This window comes from Stegostoma tigrinum, chromosome 2 (genome assembly GCF_030684315.1).
Source record: "Stegostoma tigrinum isolate sSteTig4 chromosome 2, sSteTig4.hap1, whole genome shotgun sequence".
In the NCBI taxonomy this organism is placed as follows: domain Eukaryota; kingdom Metazoa; phylum Chordata; class Chondrichthyes; order Orectolobiformes; family Stegostomatidae; genus Stegostoma; species Stegostoma tigrinum.
The window spans coordinates 113474817-113501811 of NC_081355.1; the positions used below are offsets into that span (position 1 = coordinate 113474817).

Genomic DNA, 26995 nt, shown 5'->3' on the forward strand with positions numbered 1-26995 from the left:
TTTTACACCTCGTGAATTTGATATTGATTGCGCCTTACCAGACCAGTTACTTGAGGATAAGGGATATCCACTGTAACCAGAGATAATGACACCATTATGCAATCCCCATTGATGCAGACCATAGATACATGCTTGCAGGCCATTTAGAATGCACTGGCATGCATTGCAGGTCCCACTGAGAGCTACCATTGAAAGGCTGCGGCAGGGACAGGCACAGTGTTCATGGGTGGGACATCTGTATTCAATTGCAGGGCTGCTCACTTGCTTTCTTAGCACTTGACTACTTAGTTCTTAGCTACATGCTCACAGCATCTCAGCCTTGCCCTGTGATGCTGTGCCACACCTGTTACTGCATTGGTACTTCAATTAGAGCCAGGGCTGAGGTGTAGCAGTCGATGGTGCTGCTGGAGATGTCGGGGGGAGCATTCCAATTTTGTCTGAAAAGAGTTTGCTGCTTTGTACAAATGGAGTAGACAAAGAGGTGATATGCTGGATACTGAGGAACTGGAGAATGGGATGCTCTCCTTACATGTGGCAGAACTCAGTTGCGTCAGTGCTACAAGCCCAGCAGGAGCTCGGTGACACTTGGTTCCAGTAGATATGAGAACTGGGTGCTGCAGACCATTGCGCAGTGTAAAATAGGCTAAGGTTGTCATGTTAGCATTTGATTTGCATTGTGGGGAAAGCTGCAGCCTCCACTGGTTTTGTTTGTGTTCACTTTGCTGGCTGTAAATAAAAGCTCATGTTTGGATTTGTTGGATGGTTTGTTGGACAGTGACAATCTGTGGATCTACAGTACACATTGGGAACAGAGTGGTGGTTACTTAGAGATGATGTTAAGACAGGATGAGAAAGATATTGTTATTGTTAGTATAGGCTGATAGATAAATAGCCTTCAAATTAATGTTCAAACACTTGGAAACTTGGTATATGGTTCAAGGTAGAACTACTTTTTAAATTGGTACCTAATTAGGGTCCCTACTCATTAAATAAAAGAATCCTTCAAAGGGGACATTAATGCTAGTAAGACTGCTGAATCCAATAAACTCTGCTGTTATGAATTAGAGAGATGATTTATCAAAATTCTTTAGACCTTTCTTCTTCTGCCGTACATGCTATATCATTGCAAACATTCATTATTTCTTAAGTAAAACAAAAGATAAACCCTACGATTGTGCAATACTGATTTACTTTGAAGTGGCACTGTACTTTAAACAAGACCTGATTGCAGCATTAAATAGCAACAATAAAAAAGATAATGATCCTGATGATTTTGTACTGTCCCTTCATATAATCTGGTCTGCTTTTTAAATTATGCTTTAAATTGTCCAGATTTGGAAAATGATAAGTTAGCTATCATTCTGCATTTTCTATTTTGTGAATTCAATCGTTTTGATCATATGCTGGTGCTTAATGAATATACACCTAGATATTCTAGGTCTGTAATCTCTAGAGTTTAGAAGAGTCGGAGGTGACTTAATTGAAGCACGTAACATCCTGAGGGGACTTGAAAGGGTAGATGTGAAAGGATATTTCTTGTTGTGGGAGAATCTCAAATTATGGATCGTAACTTAAAAACAAAGGGGCAGCTATTTAAAACAGGGATAAGAAAACATTTAAAAACCGAAAGAACTGCGGATGCTGTAAATTAGGACTGGTTCTGAGGAAGGGTCACCGCACCCGAAACGTTAACTCTGTTTTTTCCCTTTATAGATGCTGCCAGATCTGCTGGGCTTTTCCAGCAACTTTGTTTTCGTTCATAAAAAAAAACATTTTTCTCTCAGAGGGTTGTGAGCTTTTGGAATTCCCTTCCTCAAAAGGCAATGGATGCAGAATTATAAAATATTTTTAAGGTAGAGTTAGATTCTTGATTAATCAGGGGATGAAGGATTATTGGAGAAAAGGAGGAATGTAAAGTTGAGTTTGAAATCAGATCAACCATGATCTTATTGAATGGCAGAACAGGCTCAATGGGCAGAGTGGCCTATTATTGTTTCTTGTTAGTATATATATATGTGAAACTTAATCTACCTACCTACATTCTTCTGTACAACTTATAGTTGCAGCTACCCTTATAATGGCCCTATTTAGGTTGCATCAGTAAAGTTGACAACCTCTTTTAGTTTCCAAGCGGAATCAGCATGACTCAAAGAACTGATACCTTCAGAATTAGAACTGACTACTCCACCATTATGCTACTAACTACTGTGCATGAAATAGCATGTTGATATTTTAGTCATCTGCTGCTGTACCGTGCAGAGCCCTCTGCTCTGTACACTCTGTAGCTGCTTCTTTCACAGTCAAAGGCATCAGTTTATGAATAAAACAACAATGATATCACCAGTTTGCACCTAATTTAAGTGCTGACATCTTTAAATCTTTTGAGCATCTGACTGTAGTTGCCAAATGAAAGCCTTTCAGTTATTCTATTTCTTTGTTTTAGTAACTGTGCCAGTTTGAAGCCTGGCATTATCACAGATGAAAAAAAAATCTTTCCAATCATTACTAGTGTTATTGTGTTATACTTCACGAAAATCAACAATAGTTTTGCTTATGATCCCAACAGTGATTTTACTGATAAGGAGAAAAGAATGCTATTGTTAATAATCTGAAATGGTGGACATTCATAGCAGGACCATGTGCTGTGATCTAGGAAGAAGAATCATTTTCAACTTGAGTGATGAATACCTTTTGAAGGTAATATACTTAGTGACAAATGGATGGCAGAGTGGGTTAGAACATTCCTGATTTCAGATTCAACCCAGACTTATACCTATCCATTGAAGCATGTCGGGTAACTCTTCAGATGAAAACTCCTGTAAAATATGATGAAGTGCTGTGAGTTGACTTTCAAAAGACTTAAAAATTGATCATTGTGAGAAATGGAGTGGCAGAGTAGCAATATTGAAAATGAGGCATATTGTTAGTGTAGGGTAAAGAAAACCCTTATATTCATTGGAAAACTGTTGCAATAATGCATCGTGCTGACATAGTACTAATCTAATATATGGGGTAAAAAGCATTTTAACTCCTTCTTGGCATGTATTTATATTTGAATTCTTGTTAACCTTAAGAGAAAGAGGTGTAGGAGGAATAGACTGAGTGAAAGGCTTCAAGAAGATGGGTGAAAAATGAAGGAAACTATCATACTGGTGAGACTGGCAAATTTTAAATGAGGGAAGAAAAAGGAGGGTGGAAAATAGATAGTGGATTGAGAGAATCGTGAAGGGGATTAGGTATGTTCGTGAAAATTTAATCCCAGTGAGAAGTTTCAGTGAGAGTAGGTTTCCCATGAGGGGAAGGGCTGGTGGCAGGTGGTTGCCCATGAGTGAGAAGACACTAAAGGGAAGGTGATAATACTAGGATGGTTTCAGTGTTTAAGTTGACAGAGACTGGCATACTGGGGGTAGCCTGAATTATAATGAAGTCAGAGCAGAAGAATATTGGCCTAGGAAGAGTTAGCTGGCCAAATTACGGTTATTGAGGGTGGCTGGGAATAATTTACAGAATCATCAAAAAACTGTGTCTAAAATATTTATGTAAAATATTGATCTAGTATTTTATACATCATTGATTGTTGTACTTGAATGAGAATGAGAAAGGCTTTACAAAAACTATAGTTGGGGCATAATGTCTCCTGTAAAAACAAACCGATAAAACTTGATGTGGTTATGAAAACAACGGTTAACCTTCTACAGTTAAGATCTATAGATCCATACCAGTTACTCAATTAGCAGAATATAACCCATTATGACAGCAAGTCTCAGTGCTGCTCCATACTACCGTCCAGTGTCCAGAGTGCAGAAGTGCAGGCAGATCCAAACAATTCTTCATGTATTCTTGAGCATCACAACCTGACATATTAATGGAAATTCCATGGATATAATTCTCAGAAAGCAATAAATCACTTTTTGATTTATGCTTCAACTCCAAAAATATAAATACTGCTGAATAAAAAACATCTTGTCAAAGCTTTTTTCTCGACTTCTGTACCAAACTGACAGTTTACGTAAATTACCTTAAGTTTTATTTCATTGAATTAAGTTTAGATATTATAGATATCACAGATTAATTAAATTCCTGAAGTTACTATGGGAGATTAGGAGGACCTCTGCTGTGATTCTAGCTGTAAGCTAGCAACTCCTGTATGTCACACAGAGTGACACCTCTGACAAGACAAATACCTATTACTGTGTCACCTTTGGGAACTACAGGCACATTAGAACATAGAATATTACAGCACAGTACAGGCCCTCGATGTTGTGCCGACCTGTCATACCGATCTCAAGCCCATCTAACCTACACTATTCCATGTACGTCCATATGCTTGTCCAATGACAACTTAAATGTACCTAAAGTTGGCGAATCTACTACCGTTGCAGGCAAAGCGTTCCATACCCTTATTACTCTCTGAGTGAAGAAACTACCTCTGACATCTGTCTTATATCTTTCACCCCTCAATTTAAAGCTATGACCCCTCATGCTTGCCGTCACCATCCTAGGAAAAAGGCTCTCCCTATCCACCCTATCTAACCCTCTTGATTATTTTATATGTTTCAATTAAGTCACCTCTCAACCTTCTTCTTTCTAATGAAAACAGCCTCAAGTCCCTCAGCCTTACCTTGTAAGACTTTCCCTCCATACCAGGCAACATCCTAGTAAATCTCCTCTGCACCCTTTCTAAAGATTCCACATCCTTCTTATAATGCGGTGACCAGAACAGTACACAATACCCCAAGTGTGGCCGCACCTGAGTTTTGTACAGCTTCACCATAACCTCATGGTTCCAGAACTCGATCCCTCTATTAATAAAAGCTGAAACACTGTATGCCTTCTTAACAGCCCTGTCAACCTGGGTGGTAACTTTCAAGGATCTGTGTATATGGACACCGAGATCTCTCTGCTCATCTACACCGCTAAGAATCTTACCAGTAGCCCAGTACTTTGCCTTCCGGTTACTCCTACCAAAGTGCATCACCTCACACTTGTCTGCATTAAACTCCATTTGCCACCTCTCAGCCCAGCTCTGCAGCTTATCTATGTCTCTCTGCAACCTACAGCATCCTTCGTCACTATCCACAACTCCACCGACCTTAGTGTCGTCTGCAAATTTACTAACCCATCCTTCTACACCCTCATCCAGGTCATTTATAAAAATGACAAACAGCAGTGGACCCAACACCGACCCTTGCAGTACACCACTAGTAACTGCTCTCCAGGATGAACATTTCCCATCAACTACTACCCTCTGTCTTCTTTCAGCAAGCTAATTTCCGATCCAAACTGCTATATCTCCCACAATTCCATTCCTCCGCATTTTGTACAATAGCCTATTGTGGGGAACCTTATCGAACGCCTTGCTGAAATCCATATACACCACATCAACCAGTTTACTCTCATCTACCTGTTTGGTCACCTTCTCAAAGAACTCAATAAGGTTTGTGAGGCACGACCTTCCCTTCACAAAACCGTGCTGACTATCCCTAATCAATTTATTCTTTTCTAGATGATTATAAATCCTATCTCTTATAACCTTTTCCAACACTTTACCAAAAACTGAGGTAAGGCTCACTGGTCTCTAATTACCAGGGTTGTCTCTACTCCCCTTCTTGAACAGGGGAACCACATTTGCTATCCTCCAGTCATCTGGCACTATTCCTGTAGACAATGCCGAGTTAAAGATCAATGCCAAAGGCTCAGCAATCTCCTCCCTGGCTTCCCAGAGGATCCGAGGATAAATCCCATCCGGCCCAGGGAACTTATCTATCTTCACCTTCTGAAGGATTTCTAATACCTCTTCAGTGTGAACCTCAATCCCACCTAGTCTAGTAGCCTGTATCTCAGTATTCTCCTCGACAACATTGTCGTTTTCTAGAGTGAATACTGTTGAAAAATATTCCTTTAGCGCTTTCCCTATTTCACCTGACTCCACACACAACTTACCACTACTATCCTTGATTGGTCCTAATCTTACTTTCGTCATTCTTTTATTCCTTTGTGAGGTTTCAACGAGACATGCCTCACATACTGACTTTAAAATATAGTTCATGTAGACATAAAGATTTATAGTGGACAAGATTAACAAACTGTTAAGTGGCACCAACAGAAATTACAAAAGAGGTTTATTATATAAGTACGAACTATATGTATACAATTTGCATTCATGAAGAAGATAAACATTATCGTACAAGTTACAATGCAACCTAATTGAATTGTCAATGGTACCATTCATGGAACTGCAATCTGTTTTCTGTATTTTGTGTGTCATTGAAAGGAATCATACATTTAAGGATAATGGCATTTGCAATGTAAAATCGTTATTCATCTGATATATCTTTTGAAATATATCTGAAATTAAAGACTGTTTTCTTTGTTTTAAGGGGAACTATGTTTAAAAGCAGCCAGAGTGGAGCAGCATACGTCGGTGGAATTTGTACACAGTCTAAAAGTGGCGGGGTGAATGAGGTAATCTTCTGTTCTAGTAGAGGTTGACCTGGGAAGTTGCAAGCAGGTTTGTGCTGAGGAAGTGATGAAATGCAGGTTCACTAGATTTCCAAACTGATTTGTGATCTGGTGGATGTTAGGACTGAAACCAGCGGCCTTCTAGTGGGGAATTGATAAAAGCAGTCAGAATATAAGTACACAAATAGGATACAGCATGTTCCCCTCCCCCCTCAATTCAGTGACATCAATAGCTACTACAACTCACTCTATATACCTTTGCCCAATATAAATCCATCCATCTCAGATGTGAAATTAACAGTTGCGGTTTGATAATACTTTGACATAGAGTGAGCAGTCTGTTGTTTTCAGAAGGGAGTTTCAAACTGCTTTCATTCTTTGCTTATGAATGTTTTCTGAACTCAGCGCTTGAAAGGCCTGGCTCTGAATTTTAGGCTATCGCTTCCCGAAAATAAAGAACCTTAGAAGAGTTAAAGCACAGAAAGAGCCATTCAGCTCATCATGTCTGTGCTATCTGAACAAAAAACTCCACCCTCAAATCCTACTGTCCTTGCCTTGTCTAAGACGTTGCAGGTTCCAGCACTTGTGATTCAGTTTCCTTTTAAAAGTATTGAGGGTTTCTGCCTTCGTCACCATACTGAACAATGATTTCCAAACCCTGCACCTGTTGTGGAAACAATTTTCCTCCTGTCGCCTCAAATCCTTTTACAAATTACATTACATATGTCCCATCTAGTAATCGACCTCTTTGCTGTTGGAAGCAGCTTGTTCCTGTCTGCGGTATCTATGCCACTCATAATTTTGTACATCTAAGTAAGTTCTTCCCTCAGCCTCCTCTGTCCTCAGGAAAGAAAGCTCCTAGCCTATCCAACCTTTCCTGATAGCTGTAGTGTTAATGCCCTGGCAACAATCTCGTAAATCACGTTGGTATGCTCTCCATACCAATTGTGCCCTTCTAATAATGTAGTGACCAGAACAATGTACAAAATTCCAGGCTTGGCCTAGTCAGCTTTTTATGGAACTCCAGTATTACATCCTGCCTTTTGTATTCTGCACCTCTCCAGTGAAGGAAAGCACTCCATATGCATTCCTTACCATCTTATCAACCAGCCCTGCCACCTTCAAGGATCTGTGGACATGTATTCCAAGGTCTCTCACTTCCTCTACCTCTTTCAATTTCCCTCAGATTGTTGCATATTTCCTAGCTTTGTTTGCCGTTCCCAAATGCATTACCTTTCACTCCTTTGCCTTGACTTCCATTTGCCACTTTTCCACCTGCTCAACCAAACCATTGATGTCATTCTGGAGTCGATAGTTAACCTTTTCATTATCATATATACAGCCAATTTCTGTATATGCGGAAAAGCTGCAAATTTCCTTTATGCATCCAACATTTAAGTCTAAGTCATTAATATATAGCAAAATAAACAGCTAGGAAACAAGAATGAGCCTTGTGGAAGACCACTGGGAACCGCTTTCTATTTACATAAACATCTACTGACCTTTAACCTTTGTTTTCTGTCACTGACTAATTTGCTATACTCTCCGGCATCCCATGAGCTTATACTTTTCTGACCGGTCAGCCATGTGGTACTTTGCTAAATATCTTAATAAACTCCACGTAGACAACATCCATTACAATAGCCGTAAAAATTGTGTAACTTCCTTAAAAATTCAATTAAGTTCGTAGGACAGCACCTTCCCTTAACAAAACCATATCACCTATTCCTAATTAATCCATGCCTTTAACGCGACAGTTTATCCAGCTCTAAGAATCAATTTCAATGATTTGCCCACCAAAGTCAGACTGACAGAACTATAATTATTTGGCCTATCCCTTCTCCCATTTTTAAACATTCGTTCAACACTCATAGACCTCTGGTACTTGGCCTGTGCCTAGTGAGGATTGGACATAATAATCAAACCATATCTTTGCCGCTTTGATCGGATTAACCCCGAAGGTTCTAAATTACACGGAATACCATCCTTGTTTGTGTAACCTGTCCTCGTAATGTAAGCACTGAAGTCCCGATATAATTCTGGTAAGTCTGTGTTGCATACACTTCAGGATATATATATCCTTCCTAAAGTATAGTGGCCAGAACTGTACACCTTACTCCAGGGTGTAATCCACACAGGGACTTGTGTAGCTACCGCTGAGTAACCATTTTCTGTATTCTAATCTCGATACAAAATGCAGAGAATGCCGGAGAAACTCAGCAGATCTGGCAGCATCTGGGGAAAGAGAAAAACAGAGTTAACATTTAAAGTCCGGTGTGTACCAGACTCAAAACTTTAACTCTGGTTTTCCCTCTGCAGATGCTGCCAGACCTGCTGAGTTTTTCCAGCGTTCTCTGTGTTTATGTTAGATTTCCAGCAGCTGCAGTATTTTACCTTTCCCTTAGATATAAAGGTCAGCCTTCTATTAAATTATTTTAAGTTACTTTCTGTGCTTGTTCTTGACATTTTAACAATGTATAAAACACTGACCCTGAATTTTCTTTGGAAATACACCCCCATCATTTCTAAAATGGTGGGAGTGACTGTGCATGGCATCCAGGCCGCATTCGATGTAATTGAGTGTCACATCAATGAGCCCTAGTAAAATGACAGTCAATGAGAATCAACGGAAAACCCACCTCTAGTTAGAGTCATACCTTGCACACGGGAAGGTGACTGTCATTGTTGGTGATCAGTCAGCTCAGCACCAGGACATCTCTACAGGATTTCTTCAGGATAGTTTTCTAAGTCCAACCATATTCAGCTGCTTCATCAATAACTTTTCTTCCATCTAAGGTTAGAAGTGGGATGTTTACTGATGATTGTACAATGTTCAGCGCCATGTGTGACTCCTCAGATACTGAAGCATTTAATGCTCAATGTAGCAAGACCTGAACAATATAATTGGGCTTGGGGCTAACAAGTGGCAAATAACATTAGTGTTATACTAGTGACAGACAATGACCGTCTCCAAAAAGAGAGAATCTAACTATTGTCGGTTGACTTTCAGTAACATCACCATCACTAAACACCCCACTTTACCATTCATCAGAAACTGAATTTGACTAGCCATATGAATATTGTGTCCACAAGACAGGTCAGAGGATAGGAATGTTGCTGTGAATCCTCAACTCCTAACTCCCCAAAGTCTGCCCACGATCTACCAGGCACAAGTCAGGAATGAGATGGAATTCTCTGAACTTGTTTGGATGAGCACCATTCAATAACACTCAAGAGGCTTGACACTATCCAGAACAAAGTCAGTTTATTTGGCACCAAATCCACAAAAATTCACTCCCTCCACCACTGATACTCAGCAGCAGGAAAGTGTAGCAGCTACTCGATGTACTGCAGAAATTCACCAAAGGCTCTATCGACAACAGTTTCCAGACCTGTGACTTGTACTGTCTAGTAGGATAAGTGCAGTAGGTAGACGAGAATACCACTACCGACATGTACCCCTCAAGCTGCTCACCATCCTGACATGCTAATATATCGCCTTCATTGCCACTGGGTCACAATTCTGGAACTCCCTCTTCAATGGCATTGTGGGTGTGCCGACACAAAACTGACTGCAGTGGTTGGGGATGGCAGCTCACTCCACCTTCGCGAGAGTGACAAGGGATAAGCAGTAAATACTGGCCCAGCCAGCAATACCCACATCCCATGAAATAATTTTTTTAACATGTGAAGTTGAGAGTAGGTTTTGCACTTGCATATGTCTAGATACATCTTAAATGACGCTGCCATGCCCGCCTCCACCACTTCCGCTGGCAACGCATTCCAGGCACCTACCACCCTCTACGTAAAGAACTTTCCATGCATATCTCCCTTAAGGTTTTCCCCTCTCACCTTGAAATTGTGTCCCGTAATAATCGAGTCCCCCACTCTGGGAAAAAGCTTCTTGCTATCGACTCCGTCTATACCTCTCATGATTTTGTAGACCTCAATCGGGTCCCCCCCTCAACTTCCGTCTTTCATACCATACATCCTGGTGAACCTCCTCTGCACCCTCTCCAAAGTATCCACATCCTTTTGGTAATGTGGCGACTAGAACTGTACACAATATTCCAAATGTGGTTGAACCAAAGTCTTACACAACTGCACATGACCTGCCAACTCTTGTACTCAATACCCCATCCGATGAAGGAAAGCATGCCATATGCCTTCTTGTCCACTCCATCGACCTGCATTGCCACCTTCAGGGTACAATGGACCTTAACACCCAGATCTCTCTGTGCATCAGTTTTCCTCAGGGCTTTTCCATTTACTGTATAATTCACTCTTGAATTGGATCTTCCAAAGTACATCACCTCACATTTGCCTGGATTGAACTCCATCTGCCATTTCTCTGCCCAACTCTCCAGTCAATCTACATACTGCTGCACTCTCTGACAGTCCCGTTCACTATCTGCTACTCCACAAATCTTAGTGTCATCTGCAAACTTGCTAATCAGACTATCTGTACCTTCCTCCAGATCATTTATGTATATCACATACAACAGCGGTCCCAACACGGATCCTTGTGGAACACCACTGGTCACAGTTCTCCATTTTGAGAAACTCCCTTGCACTGCAACCCTCTATCTCCTGTTTCCCAGCCAGTTCTGAAACCATCTAGCTAGTATACCCTGGACCCCATGCAACTTCACCTTCACCACCAGCCTACCATGGGGAACCTGATCAAATGCCTTACTGAAGTCCATGTATATGACATCCACAGCCCTTCCCTCATCTATCAACTTTGTCACTTCCTCAAAGAATTCCATCAAGCTGGTAAGACATGACCTTCCCTGCACAAAACCATGCTGTCTGTCACTAATAAGCCCATTTTCTTCCAAATGTAAATAGATCCTATCCCTCAGTATCTTCTCCAGTAGCTTCCCTACCACTGATATCAGGCTCACCGGTCGATAATTACCTGGATTATCCTTGCTACACCTCTTAAACAAGGGGACAACATTAACAATTCTCCAGTCCTCTGGGAGCTCACCCATGCTCAAGGATGCGGCATAGATATCTGTTAAGGCCCCAATATTTCCTTTCTCGCTTTCATCAATAACCTGGGATAGATCCTGTCCGGACCTGGGGACTTGTCCACCCTCATGCCTTTCAGAATATCCAACACTTTCCCTCTCCTTATGCTGACTTGTCCTAGAGTAATTAAACATCTATCCCTAACCTCAAAATCCATCATGTCCCTCACTCGTTGAATACTCATGCAAAGTACTCATTGAGAATCTCACTCATTTTCTCTGACACCTCGCATAACTTCCCCCCTTTGTCCTTGAGTGGGCCAACCCTTTCTCTAGTTGCCCTCTTGCTCCTTATGCATGAATAAAAGGCTTTGGGATTTTCCTTAACCCTGTTTCCCAAAAATAGTTTATGAACCCTTTTACCCCTCTTAATTCCTCATTTCAGATTGATCCTACTTTCCGAGTATTCTTCCAAAGCTTCGTCTGTTTTCAGTCGCCTAGACCTATGTATGCTTCCTTTTTCCTCTTTGCTAGAATCACAATTTCACCTGTCATCCATGGTTCCCCAATCTTGCCCTTTCTGTCCCTCATTTTCACAGGGATGTGCCTGTCCTGCACTCTAATCAACCTCTCCCACATATCAAATGTGGATTTACCCCCAAACAGCTGCTCCCAATCCACATTCCCCAGCTCTTGCTGAATTTTGCTTTACATGGCCTTCCCCCAATTTAGCACTCTTCCTTTAGGACCACTCATCATTATCCATGAGTATTGTAAAACTTATTGTAAATCCCCTACTGAAACTTCAACCATCTGGCCGGGCTCATCCCCCAACACCAGGTGGCCCCTTCCTGAGTTGGACTATTTACATACTGCTGTATAAAACCTTCCTGGATGCTCCTCACAAATTCTGCTCCATCTAAACCCTTAACACGAAGTGAATCCCAGTCAATGTTGGGAAAATTAAAATCTCTCATCACCCTGTTGCTCCTATATCTTCCCATAATCTGTTTACATATTTGTACCTCTATCTCACACTCACTGTTGGGAGGCCTGTAGGACAGCCCCAATGTTGTTACCGCTCCCTTCCTATTTCTGAGTGCTCCCCATTTTGCCTCACTGCTCGAGTCTTCCATAGTGCCCTCCTTCAGCACAGCTGTGATATCCTCTTTGACCAGTAATGCAACTCCTCCACCCCTTTTACCTTCCTCTCTATCCCGCCTGAAGCATCTATATCCTGGGCTATTTCATTGCCAATCTTGTCCTTCCCTCAACCAAGTCTAAGTAATAACAATAGCATCATACTCCCAGGTACTAATCTAAGCCCTAGGTTCATCTGTCTTACCTACTACACTTCTCGCATTAAAACAAATGCACCTCAGACCACCTGTCCCTTTGCGTTCTCATCTGCTCTCTGCCTACTCCTCCCCTTAGTCACACTGACTTCATTCCCTTAGTCACATTGACTTCATTATCTAGTTTCTTAGAGGCTTTAGTTACTACCTCCTTACTGTCCACTAACCTCCTCATTTGGTTCCCATCCCCCTGACACATTAGTTTAAAACCTCCCTAACAGCATTAGCAAAAACACCCCCTAAGCCATTGGTTCTAGTCCTGCCCAGGTGTAGACTGTCTGACTTGTAATAGTCCCACCTCCCCCAGAACCGGTCCTAGTGTCCCAAAAATTTGAACCCTTCCCTCCTGCACCATCTCTCAAGCCACTCATTTATCCTGCCTATTCTTTCATTTCTGCTCTGACTAGCACGTGGCACTGGTAGCAATCCTGAGATTACTACCTCTGAGGTCCTACTTTTTAGCTTGGCTCCTAACTCCCTAAATTCTGATTGTAGGACCTCATCCCGTTTATTACGTATATCATTGGTGCCTATATGCACCATGACAGCTGCCTGATTACCCTCCCCCTTCACAATGTCCTGCAGTCAATCTGAGACATCCCTGACCCGTGCATTTGGGAGGTAACATACCATTCAGGAGTCTCGTTTTCGACTACAGAACCACCTATCTACTCCACTTACAATCACATCCCCCAGGACGATAGCCCTTCCACTCTATTTCCCATCCTTCTGTACAGCAGAGCCAGCCACGGTGCCATGAACCTGGCCACTTCTGCCTTCCCCTGGTGACCATCTCCCTCAACAGTATCCAAAACGGTATATCTGTTTTGGAGGGAGATGACCGCAGGGGACACCTGCACTGCCTTCCTGCTCTTTCTCTGCCTTTTGGTCACCCAATCCCTTTCTCCCTCAGTAATCTTAATCTGTGTAGTGACCAATTTGCTGACTGTGCTACCCAGACTTCCTCAGCATCGTGGACGCTCCAAAGTGAGTCCATCCACAGCTCCAGAGCCGTCATGCAGTCTAACAAGGGCTGCAGCTGGACACACTTCCTGCACGTGTTGGAGTCAGTGACGTCAGCTGTGTTCCTGAGCTCCCACAGTGAGCAAGAGGAGCATAACATGGGTCTGGGATCTCCTGCCATTTTTACTCTTAAGCTTACCTTAGTCCTACTGTAATATTAAATACTAGATAAATGAAATGAAATTTTTTTTACCAATCACACTAGTTACCAGCACATGATTTAAAAAAAAGAGAGAAACCTTACCTTATCAACACGCCACAGTTTTTTTTTGGTCAAAGGAGGAGGGCGGGTGGGAGACACTACACGTGTAGTGTCTCGAGCTTAGCTACTGCCCAAATATATCACTTCACTCACCTTCCCATAGTGCAATTCAACCGCTCCCACTCAGATCCGCTGCTAAAATGGAGAACTTACCTTCCCCGCAGCCCCCTGGTCCTCGCTGTCACCGCTCCCCCTGCTGCTGCAAAAATGGAGCTCTCACTATTCCATTCCTGGCAATATCTTTGTAATTCTCCTCTATACTTTGCTAGTTTAGTCACATCCTCCCTGTAATAGGGTGACCAGAATGTTAATAGTTCTCCAGCTATAACTGGTGTGACTCTTTTACACATGGTTTTTACAAAACTTACATGCTCCTGTTCTCCTGGTGTCAGTCAACAAAAGGAATTGCATGCACTTTTTTGACCACATTATTTGTCTCACCTTCTTTGGGGATCTGTGGACGTGTTCTCCAAGGTCTCACAGAGTCACAGTCATACAACATAGATACAGGCTGTTTGGCCCAACAGGTCTATGCTGATCACTAAAGCCAAACAACGCTAATCTCATTTATCTGCACTTGCTCCGTAGCCTACCATGCCCAGGTGTTTTACGTATTTGTCCAGAAATATCTCAAATGTTGTGGGAATATCTGATTCCACCATCCTCTCAGGCACCACGTTCCATATTTCTACCACTCTCTGGATGAAATTATATTCTCCTCAGATCTCCTGTAAACCAGTTAATCTTCATCCTAAACTAGTGCCCTCTGGTCTCTTTGAAGAAGTTGCCTCTCAGGATCCTTTTAAATCTTTCCCCTCTCACCTAGTTTGGACTCCCCCTATGCTGGGGAAAAGATTTTGGCTATTCACCCTATCAGTGCCTGTCATGATTTCATAAACCGCTATATGGTCATCCCTCAGCCTCCTACACTCCAGGGAGGAAAATCCCAGTCTGTCCAGCCTCTGCTTACAACTCAAACTTTCCAATCTCAGTAACATCCTTTTAAATCATTTTTGCACCCTTTCCAGTTTAATAACATTTTTCTAGATATTTTCTAACCTGTTCACTGATTTTATACAGAATCCTACCAATTATTGCGTATCTCTTGTCTTTTCTGTCCTGTCAGAAATACATTATGTCACAAATAGCTATTGAAGTCCTTTCAACTGAAGACAATGCGAAGTGAAGATAGATTTTCAGTGATTTTGTTTTTAATTGGGGGCTCACCTCAGATGACATCTGATGCTTTGTTTCAGTTTGGAGGTGCTGGTGCAATGACTGTCACACTTGCTCAAAGCCTGGCCCAGAATCTTGGCATCTTTCCAGATAACAAAAGAAAGAATGGTAAGCTTTTGCATTGCTCACATATTGAACAGGGATTTCCTGTGTGCACCGAATCTTCAGTTCAGAGAAACATATCTTGGTATAGTATATTAGAAAATGCTTGGTCTTATGCTTATTGCTATCTCAGTTTTACATGTGCCCATGTTTTGCCAACGGAAAATTGAACAATCCTGTTTATTTAAGTAAGAAAAAAGGCTCATAAGAATAAATCTGTGCATTGTGAATTACAAAGAATTGTCTGGCAAATGTATCAGGTCTAGCAGTGCTTATGCTGTCCACCTCATTCACTGCCCTCAGCAAATGTTAATAATATTAACTCTTGAGATAAGCAAAGTGAAGCCGCAGGAAATATAATTCTTGGTAATTGGGAAAACTATGCAGTGAAATTAGTACCTGACAATGAAAAACAGTCAAATATGCTGCAGGGCATAATGATTATTCATGATGCATTGCTAGACCAATTTAATTAATCCATACAATCCTAAAATACCAAAATGTCCTCCTAATTCAACAACTTGTCAGATACCTTGTCTGAAAATGTGATCCTGTACTTAGCACATCCATCATGTACATGTCCCAGCAGAGGGCAAGGTTCTGAGGAGATATATGCTTCCTGACAGCAGTTTTGACTCTAGACATTTTAGAAACATGCCACCCAGATCTACAGTAAGCATTTGTTACAGATCTCTAAATCTAGTATGTCTATAGAACATAGAACATTACAGCATAGTACAAGCACTTCGGCCCTCGATGTTGTGCCGACCTGTCATACGGATCTCAAGCCCATCTAACCTACACTATTCCATGTACGTCCATATGCTTGTCCAATGACGACTTAAATGTACCTAAAGTTGGCAAATCTATGACCGTTGTAGGCAAAGCGTTCCATTCCCTTACTACTCTCTGAGTAAAGGAACTACCTCTGACATCTGTCTTATATCTTTCACCCCTCAATTTAAAGCTATGCCCCCTTGTGCTCGCCATCACCATCCTAGGAAAAAGGCTCTCCCTATCCACCCTATCTAACTCTCTGATTATTTTATGTGTTTCAATTAAGTCACCTCTCAACCTTCTTCTCTCTAATGAAAGCAGCCTCAAGTCCCTCAGCCTTTCCTCGTAAGACCTTCCCTCCATACCAGGCAACATCCTAGTACATCTCCTCTGCACCCTTTCCAAAGCTTCCACATCCTTCTTATAATGCGGTGACCAGAACTGTACACAACACTCCAAGCGCAGCCGCACCAGAGTTTTGTACAGCTTCACCATAACCTCATGGTTCCAGAACTCGATCCCTCTATTAATAAAAGCTAAAACACTGTATGCCTTCTTAACAGCCCTGTCAACCTGGGTGGTAACTTTCAAGGATCTTGTGTACATGGACACCGAGATCTCTCTGCTCATCTACACCGCTAAGAATCTTACCATTAGCCCAGTACTTTGCCTTCCGGTTACTCCTACCAAAGTGCATCACCTCACACCTGTCTGCATTAAACTCCATTTGCCACCTCTCAGCCCAGCTCTGCAGCTTATCTATGTCTCTCTGCAACCTACAGCATCCTTCGTCACTATCCACAACTCCACCGACCTTAGTGTCGTCTGCAAATTTACTAACCCATCCTTCTACACCCTCATCCAGGTCATTTATAAAAATGACAAACAGCAGTGGACCCAACACCGACCCTTGCAGTACACCACTAGTAACTGCTCTCCAGGATGAACATTTCCCATCAACTACCACCCTCTGTCCTCTTTCAGCAAGCCAATTTCCAATCCAAACTGCTATATCTCCCACAATCCCATTCCTCCGCATTTTGTGCAATGGCCTGTTGTGGGGAACCTTATCGAACGCCTTGCTGAAATCCATATACACCACATCAGCCGGTTTACTCTCATCTACCTGTTTGGTCACCTTCTCCAAGAACTCAATAAGGTTTGTGAGGCACGACCTTCCCTTCACAAAACCGTGCTGACTATCCCTAATCAATTTATTCTTTTCTAGATGATTATAAATCCTATCTCTTATAACCTTTTCCAACACTTTACCAAAAACTGAGGTAAGGCTCACTGGTCTATAATTACCAGGGTTGTCTCTACTCTCCTTCTTGAACAGGGGAACCACATTTGCTATCCTCCAGTCATCTGGCACTATTCCTGTAGACAATGCCGAGTTAAAGATCAATGCCAAAGGCTCAGCAATCTCCTCCCTGGCTTCCCAGAGGATCCGAGGATAAATCCCATCCGGCCCAGGGAACTTATCTATCTTCACCTTCTGAAGGATTTCTAATACCTCTTCCTTGTGAACCTCAATCCCACCTAGTCTAGTAGCCTGTATCTCAGTATTCTCCTCGACAACATTGTCATTTTCTAGAGTGAATACTGTTGGAAAATATTCCTTTAGTGCCTCCCCTATCTTCTCTGACTCCACACACAACTTACCACTACTATCCTTGATTGGGCCTAATCTTACTTTCGTCATTCTTTTATTCCTTAAATACCTATATGTCTATTACTTTCATATTTCTAAAAGCGTAAATCATATGCCCACTGAACCAATTTTTCTCCTTAGTAAACAATCACAGTCACAAGAACGAGGCCGATCTTTCTGCAGGATCTAAGTTTGAAGTTTTTTTTTAACTGTTTCAGACATCATTGGCTAGGCCAGCATTTATGGTGCATCCGTAGTTGCCCTGGAGAACATGTTGATGAGGTGCCTACTTGAAACACCCACAGTGCTGTTAGGAAGGGAGTTCCAAGATTTTAACAGAGCTACAATAGAAGGAATAATGATATAGTTCCAAGTCAGGGTAGTGTGTGGCTTGGAGGACAACTTGCAGATGGTGGTGATCTAATGTATTGGTGAGTAACTATGGTTCATCTTGTGGATATTATACACTGCTGAAATTGTGTATCAATGGTGAAAGGAGTGAATAAAGCCACAATGCTACAGATGCTGGAAATCTGTAACAAGCACAAAGAATGCTGGAGAAACTCACTAGGTACAGCAGCATCAGAGGAGCAGGAAGGCTGAAGTTTCGGGCCTAGATTCTTCTTCAGAAATGGGGGCCTAGGCCCGAAACATCAGCTCTCCTGCTGCTCTGATGCTGCTTGGCCTGCTGTGTTCATCCAGCCCTACACCTTGTTATCTCAGATTCTCCAGCATCTACAGTTCCTACTATCTCTCTCAAGCCTCTTTGCTTCATTTATTTCTTTGCAAAGCTTTTTCCTCTCAGAGCATTTTTATAATTGTACACTTCTTTTTGCATTTGATGAAAATGATTGAGTATTTTTCGACTGTTCAGTATTCAGAATCTTCTTTAATACTGCTAAGTAAAGTAATGAAAACATTATTGTGGATGGTGGTATTAGAAATAAAGACAGAAATTGCTCAAAATACTCATCCAGTCCGGGACCATCGATGGTATGAGGAACAGTCTCTGGAATGTGCATCCCACCAACTGTGTAACTAAATGAATCATAGAATCCCTACTGTGTGGAAGTAGGCCATTCAGCCCATTGAGTCCAACTAGCCCTCTGAAAAGCATCCCACCCAGATCTTCATACCCCCATCCTATTCCTGTAACCCTACAGTTCCCAAGGCTAATCCACCTAGCTTGTACACCCCTGGATACCTTGGACAATTTAGCATGGTCAGTCTCCCTATTATATGGTAACTGCACATCCTTAGACAATGGGTGGAAGCTGAAGCACCCAGAGGAAGCCCTTGTAGACCCAGGTAGAATGTGCAAACTCCACACGGACTGTTGCCCAGGTGTGGAATTGAACCCGGGTCGCTGGCCCTGTGAGGCAGCAGTGCTAACCACTGAGCCACTGTGCCTCCCTGAAGGTCAATTGAATGTGATAACAAGCTGCACCTGCCAAAGTAACACCACCCAAGATTTCAAGATAATAAAATGTGAGGCTGGATGAACACAGCAGGCCAAGCAGCATCTCAGGAGCAGAAAAGCTGACGTTTCGGGCCTAGACCCTTCATCAGAGAGGGGGATGGGGAGAGGGAGCTGGAATAAATAGGGAGAGAGGGGGAGGCGGACCGAAGATGGAGAGTAAAGAAGATAGGTGGAGAGAGTATAGGTGGGGAGGTAGGGAGGGGATAGGTCAGTCCAGGGAAGACGGACAGGTCAAGGAGGTGGGATGAGGTTAGTAGGTAGCTGGGGGTGCGGCTTGGGGTGGAAGGAAGGGATGGGTGAGAGGAAGGACCGGTTAGGGAGGCAGAGACAGGTTGGACTGGTTTTGGGATGCAGTGGGTGGGGGGGGGGGGAAGAGCTGGGCTGGTTGTGTGGTGCAGTGGGGGGAGGGGACGAACTAGGCTGGTTTAGGGATGCAGTAGGGGAAGGGGAGATTTTGAAACTGGTGAAGTTACCATTGATACCATATGGCTGCAGGGTTCCCAGGCGGAATATGAGTTGCTGTTCCTGCAACCTTCGGGTGGCATCATTGTGGCAGTGCAGGAGGCCCATGATGGACATGTCATCTAGAGAATGGGAGGGGGAGTGGAAATGGTTTGCGACTGGGAGGTGCAGTTGTTTGTTGCGAACTGAGCGGAGGTGTTCTGCAAAGCGGTCTCCAAGCCTCCGCTTGGTTTCCCCAATGTAGAGGAAGCCACACCGGGTACAGTGGATGCAGTATACCACATTGGCAGATGTGCAGGTGAACCTCTGCTTAATGTGGAATGTCATCTTGGGGCCTGGGATAGGGGTGAGGGAGGAGGTGTGGAGGCAAGTGTAGCATTCCCTGCGGTTGCAGGGGAAGGTGCCGGGTGTGGTGGGGTTGGAGGGCAGTGTGGAGCGAACAAGGGAGTCACGGAGAGAGTGGTCTCTCCGGAAAGCAGACAGGGGAGGGGATGGAAAAATGTCTTGGGTGGTGGGGTCGGATTGTAAATGGCAGAAGTGTCGGAGGATGATGCGTTGTATCCGGAGGTTGGTAGGGTGGTGTGTGAGAACGAGGGGGATCCTCTTAGGGCGGTTGTGGCGGGGGCAGGGTGTGAGGGATGTGTTGTGGGAAATACGGGAGACGCGGTCAAGGGTGTTCTCGATCACAGTGGGGGGAAAGTTGCGGTCCTTAAAGAACTTGGACATCTGGGATGTGCGGGAGTGGAATGTCTTATCATGGGAGCAGATGCGGCGGAGGAATTGGGAATAGGGGATGGAATTTTTGCAGGAGGGTGGGTGGGAGGAGGTGTATTCTAGGTAGCTGTGGGAGTCGGTGGGCTTGAAATGGACATCAGTTACAAGCTGGTTGCCTGAGATGGAGACTGAGAGGTCCAGGAAGGTGAGGGATGTGCTGGAGATGGCCCAGGTGAACTGAAGGTTGGGGTGGAAGGTGTTGGTGAAGTGGATGATCTGTTCGAGCTCCTCTGGGGAGCAAGAGGCGGCGCCAATACAGTCATCAGTGTACCGGAAAAGAGGTGGGGTTTGGGGCCTGTGTAGGTGCGGAAGAGGGACTGTTCCACGTAACCTACAAAGAGGCAGGCATAGCTGGGGCCCATGCGGGTGCCCATGGCCACCCCCTTAGTCTGTAGGAAGTGGGAGGATTCAAAAGAGAAGTTGTTGAGTGTGAGGACGAGTTCAGCTAGGCGGATGAGAGTGTCGGTGGAGGGGGACTGGTCGGGCCTGCGGGACAGGAAGAAGCGGAGGGCCTTGAGGCCATCTCCATGCGAAATGCAGGTGTACAGGGACTGGACGTCGATGGTGAATATGAGGTGTTGGGGGCCAGGCGCGTCCTTGACCGCGTCTCCCGTATTTCCCGCAACACATCCCTCACACCCCGCCCCCGCCACAACCGCCCCAAGAGGATCCCCCTCGTTCTCACACACCACCCTACCAACCTCCGGATACAACGCATCATCCTCCGACACTTCCGCCATTTACAATCCGACCCCACCACCCAAGACATTTTTCCATCCCCTCCCCTGTCTGCTTTCCGGAGAGACCACTCTCTCCGTGACTCCCTTGTTCGCTCCACACTGCCCTCCAACCCCACCACACCCGGCACCTTCCCCTGCAACCGCAGGGAATGCTACACTTGCCTCCACACCTCCTCCCTCACCCCTATCCCAGGCCCCAAGATGACATTCCACATTAAGCAGAGGTTCACCTGCACATCTGCCAATGTGGTATACTGCATCCACTGTACCCGGTGCGGTTTCCTCTACATTGGGGAAACCAAGCGGAGACTTGGGGACCGCTTTGCGGAACACCTCCGCTCAGTTCGCAACAAACAACTGCACCTCCCAGTCGCAAACCATTTCCACTCCCCCTCCCATTCTCTAGATGACATGTCCATCATGGGCCTCCTGCAGTGCCACAATGATGCCACCCGAAGGTTGCAGGAACAGCAACTCATATTCCGCCTGGGAACCCTGCAGCCATATGGTATCAATGTGGACTTCACCAGTTTCAAAATCTCCCCTTCCCCTACTGCATCCCTAAACCAGCCTAGTTCGTCCCCTCCCCCCACTGCACCACACAACCAGCCCAGCTCTTCCCCCCCCACCCACTGCATCCCAAAACCAGTCCAACCTGTCTCTGCCTCCCTAACCGGTTCTTCCTCTCACCCATCCCTTCCTCCCACCCCAAGCCGTACCCCCATCTACCTACTAACCTCATCCCACCTCCTTGACCTGTCCGTCTTCCCTGGACTGACCTATCCCCTCCCTACCTCCCCACCTATACTCTCTCCACCTATCTTCTTTACTCTCCATCTTCGGTCCGCCTCCCCCCTCTCCCTATTTATTCCAGTTCCCTCTCCCCATCCCCCTCTCTGATGAAGGGTCTAGGCCCGAAACGTCAGCTTTTCTGCTCCTGAGATGCTGCTTGGCCTGCTGTGTTCATCCAGCCTCACATTTTATTATCTTGGAATTCTCCAGCATCTGCAGTTCCCATTATCTCTCTCCCACCCAAGATTTCCTCTGCATTGCTTGCCTGACACATCCTTCCTGGGTGATGACCTTCTGAGCTCGCAGCTCCTGAGGGTGGGACTCCTCTCAAGTGAGGACGGCTGCAGGACAAGCTTCTAACGAACGACTCCGTATCCAATGACATTTCTTTCAGAAGTGGCTGAGGGTGGAAAGCTGTTTCACTCCCCTCCCCCTTTAAATATCTGCCCATTCTTTCAGATCAACGGCCAACTTAATTCAGGCCAAAACTGGAGAAAGTAGAGATATGTGAGCTTTGCGGTAAAATGGGATGACAAGGTCATAGAGCTGTACAGTTCGGAAACAGACCTTTCAGTCAGAATCATTCATGCTGACCAGATATACTAGATAAATATCGTCCCATTTGCCAGCATTTCGCCCGCATCCCTCTAAATCACTCCTATTCATAAACCCATCCTGATGCCTTTTAAATGTTGTAATTGTACCAGTCTTCACCACTTCCTCTGGCAGCTCATTCCATACTCGCACTACCCTCTGTATGAAAAAGTTGCCCCTCAGGTCCCTTTTAAATCTTTCCCCTCCCACCTTAAACCTGTGCCCTCTAGTTTTGGACTCCGCTACCCTGGGAGGACATCTTGTCTGTTTGACATATCCATACTCCTCATGATTTTGCAAACCTCTGTAAGGTCACCTCTCAGCTTCCAATGCGCCAGGGAAAATAGCTCCAGCCTACTCCGCCTCTCCCTGTAGTTCAAATCCTCCAACCCTGGCAACATTCTTGTAAATTTTTCTGAAGCCTTCCAAGTTTCACAACATCCTTCCTATAGCAGGGAGACCAGAATTGTACACAATTATCCAAAAGTGGCCTAAACCAATGTCCTGTACAGCTACAACATGACCTCCCCACTCCTATACTCATTGCACTGACCAATAAAGGGTAGCATACCAATACAAGCATGCCAGATGCCTTCTTTACTATCCTATCTACCTGGGACTCCACATTCAAGGAACTATGAACCTGCACGCCAAAGTCTCTTCTATCAGCAACGCTCCCCAGGACTTTACCATGATAAGTGTATAAGTTCTATCCTGGTTTGCTTTTCCAGCGGGAGAAATGAATAAAATGGAAGGACTATGATCAGGTGGAAGTTGGGGAAATTGAATGGCAAATGGAATAATCCTGCAAGCTAACAGGAAATTATTATGTGATTGGTCCAGAAGAACCCATGTCTGCAAAAAAGGGGGCAGAGTGTACAATCTGAAGCCGTTAACTCAATATTCACGCCAGAAGTCAATAATGTGCTGAAACACCGCAAGTACTGGCTGTTCCTGAAGACTACATTAAGTTTCATTGCAACAATGTGGAAAGCCAAGGCCACAGAGTGGGAGGGCTGTTGAGTAGATAGAGGGGAACCAATAGGTATGTTGTATTTGGACTTCCAGAAGGCATTTGACAAAGTACCTCAAAAAAAGTTGTCATAAGATAGGTTAGAAGTAGTATATGAACATGGATAGAGAATTGACTAGTTGGCAGGCAGTGGTGAGTGGGGATAAAGCATTCTTTTGCAGGTTAGCAGTGGTGTGCAGGAATTGGCTTATGTGCAATGGTTATACAGAGTGAGACTATATTCATTGGAGTTTAGAAGAATGAGGTCATCTCATTGAAACATAAACGAATTTTGAAGGACTTGAAAGGGTAAGTGCAGAGAAGATGTTTCTCTTCATGGAAGAGTCTCGGGCTAGAGGGCACAGTCTTAGAATAATGTGACTTCAGTTTAATACTGAGATGAGGAGGAATTTCTTCTCTCAGTGGATTGTGAGCCTTTAGACCTCCTTGCCACAAAGCCCTTGTGTATATTTAAGGCTGAGGATTGATAGTTTCTTGATCAGTAGGGTCAATGACGGGTTACAGAAAAGGGCAGGAATGTTGATCAGCTATGATCCTACTCAATGACAGAGCAAGCTTGAGGCACTGAATGGCCTGCTCCCGCTCCTTCTGTTCCTTTTGGTTAAGAAGCTCAATGTTATATTTATAGTTTAGAAGGAAATATTCGGCAACGTGCTCATCCCTGCTGTGTTAGATGTCCCCAGTGTAATGGAGATTGAACTGAAATAGTGAGTAGACTAAACCAAGTTGAAAGACATACCCCTTTTCTGATAGAGATAATGGGAACTGCAGATGCTGGAGAATTCCAAGATAATAAAATGTGAGGCTGGATGAACACAGCAGGCCAAGCAGCATCTCAGGAGCACAAAAGCTGACGTTTCGGGCCTGGACCCTTCATCAGAGCAATGGGTCTAGGCCCGAAACGTCAGCTTTTGTGCTCCTGAGATGCTGCTTGGCCTGCAGTGTTCACCCAGCTTCACACTTTGTTATCTCGGATTCTCATTATCTCCCATTATCTCTGATCACAGTTTCATTTGGATAGTTTATTAAGGCTCTTGAGGTAGAAAGGTCCAAGGTAAAAGACAAGTGTTATATCTGCTGAACTTGACCAGAAAGGAATCATGAGAAAGAGTTGGTATTAGGAATGATTCAGGAGTAGATCAGAATTTCATGGTTAAATACTATTTAACTTTTGTTTTACTTTGTATTTGTCATAAAACAGCACTGGTAGCAGTGATGGCCAGATATAAATCCATACCAACCAGTTCTCAGGAAAGATGATATAAGATTGATCAAAAGGAGCCATTTGGTCTAATGTGTAATTGAGTAATTAATTGAGACTACCAAAGGAGGGACAGGTGAAACAAAACACAAGCTAATGGCGTATGCAAAACACAGAATCAAACTGTAACTGTATGAGCAGAGTGTGGAGGATTGTGGAGAAAATTAATTGTCATCTTTTATTCAAGAGCTGAATTCAATAAGATGTATGATTATATTGCATCAGTGTTTCCCAGCAGACATTTTTATGATTGCTAATTGCAAGACCAATACAGACATAATATTCAGAAATGCCCTTGTCACCAGATGAATGTTTCCTTTATGGGATGTGAACATGTTGGGCTTGATTACCCGTCAGAAGGAGGCGGTGAGCCACCTTCCTGAACACTGCATGCCATTCAAGTGTCTTTTTATCTGCTTTTCTTCCCTAATTTAATGCTTTCCCTTCTGTTTGTTTATAAACCTACTGCTGTTGGTTTTCTTTCTTGCCTTCTCACTTCATTCGGAAATGTGTTGAGCATATTTATAAAGTCCCTGATTTATCTCTCTTTTGGAATCAAATGGACGGAAAACACTCACCAGGTTCTGTACTAAATGAGCACTGATAATTATTACAAAGAAATAAATTCTGACCACAAGTAAGCAGTGATGTACTGTCAGCATATGGCTTTACCATCTAAAACTTTAAGTGCCTTTTAAAACCCTTACACAAAAATACGGACACAGACAAGCAAACAAATAACAAATATCAGCTTCATTGATGAGGGAACAGAAGTGTAGGAGTCACAGTTTGACAGAAGCAGTCCACAGGCATTGCTGAGATGATCATTTTGTTTACAAAGATTTTCTGACCACCTTCTGTGGGTTTTTTAACCTCCTTACAGGAGATGTAGGCCAATTGGTATATTAACGATAAAGCTTCTTAGTTACTGTTTTAAACAACAATTTATAGCAACTGGTGGGGGAAAACTGGTAGCTTCCTTTAGGCTTCAGGTATTCATATTGCATAGAGAGAGAGAGAGAGAGACACAACACCTTCCCTTCCAGTAGTCTGAAGGCTGGTCAATGAATGGTTCACACCCACAAGTTGTTCAACTGCGAAGACATCAGTCAGAAAGTTACTGTAAGGCTGATGACTTCTGCATCCATGCAGAAGTTCTGAGGAAGGGTCACCGGACCCAAAACGTTAACTCTGTTTTTTGCCATCACAGTTGCTGCCAGAACTGCTGAGCTTTTCCAGCAGCTTTGTTTTTGTTACTTCTGCATCCATGACTGGTCAGAACCGAACAAATCAATTAGCTACTTGTTACTGGTCAGATCTCACTCTGTGCATTCACTACTGGTACAGTGCCATCTACAAACATCTCCCTTTTCTCCAACTCCTTGAACAAAGCAGCAGGGTAAAAGCACACTAAGTGAGTGTTAGCAACTCATTTTTAAAAAAAATGTCAATTCCTTCCACAGCCCTTTAGTTTTAAAGCAGCCGTTTTTCCATTTCAGTTCACAAGTAAAAATGCAGAAAAAGAAATTTTATGGTCTTTACATGTCAATATATTTTCAGGTCAGGATGATGTGTGGCTTGGAGGGAAACTTTCAGGTGGTGGTGTTCACATACATCTGCTACCCTTGTACTTTTAGGCGGTCAACCTCGAAGGTTTGGAAGATGTTGCTGAAGGAGCTTTGGTGTGCTGCAGTCCATCTTTTACATGGTACATATTGCAATTATGTAGCTTTAATACTGGAGGGTGGGTGCCAGTCAGCCAGATTGTTTTATCTTGTTAAGCTTCTGAAGCGTTGCTGGAATTACAGTTAGCCAGGAAAGTGGCGAGTATTCTCTTGTGGTTATTTCTAATGATAAACCACAGGAGTCTCAAGTACAGGTTTAAAATTGTTCATTCAAACATTCACAGGGAGAATCTATCCTAGAATAGCTAGAACAGAACTTCTAAGTACAAGAAGCCCATTTTTAAACACATCTAGGAATACAGGAACAAGAATAAGTCAATCAGCCCC

At 43.6% G+C, this 26995-nt stretch overlaps 1 protein-coding gene across 7 annotated transcripts in view; it reads left to right on the forward strand.

The window, feature by feature from the left end:
- The window catches only part of adam22 (ADAM metallopeptidase domain 22), a 339135-nt gene that overhangs the window by 166066 nt on the left and 146074 nt on the right, over positions 1-26995 (forward strand). For all 7 annotated transcript variants that reach the window (XM_048555033.2, XM_048555043.2, XM_048555053.2 and 4 more), the window contains exons 12-13: positions 6381-6465; positions 15335-15422. In XM_048555033.2, coding sequence (XP_048410990.1) covers positions 6381-6465; positions 15335-15422 — 173 coding nt within the window. The remainder of the gene's footprint in view (positions 1-6380; positions 6466-15334; positions 15423-26995) is intronic.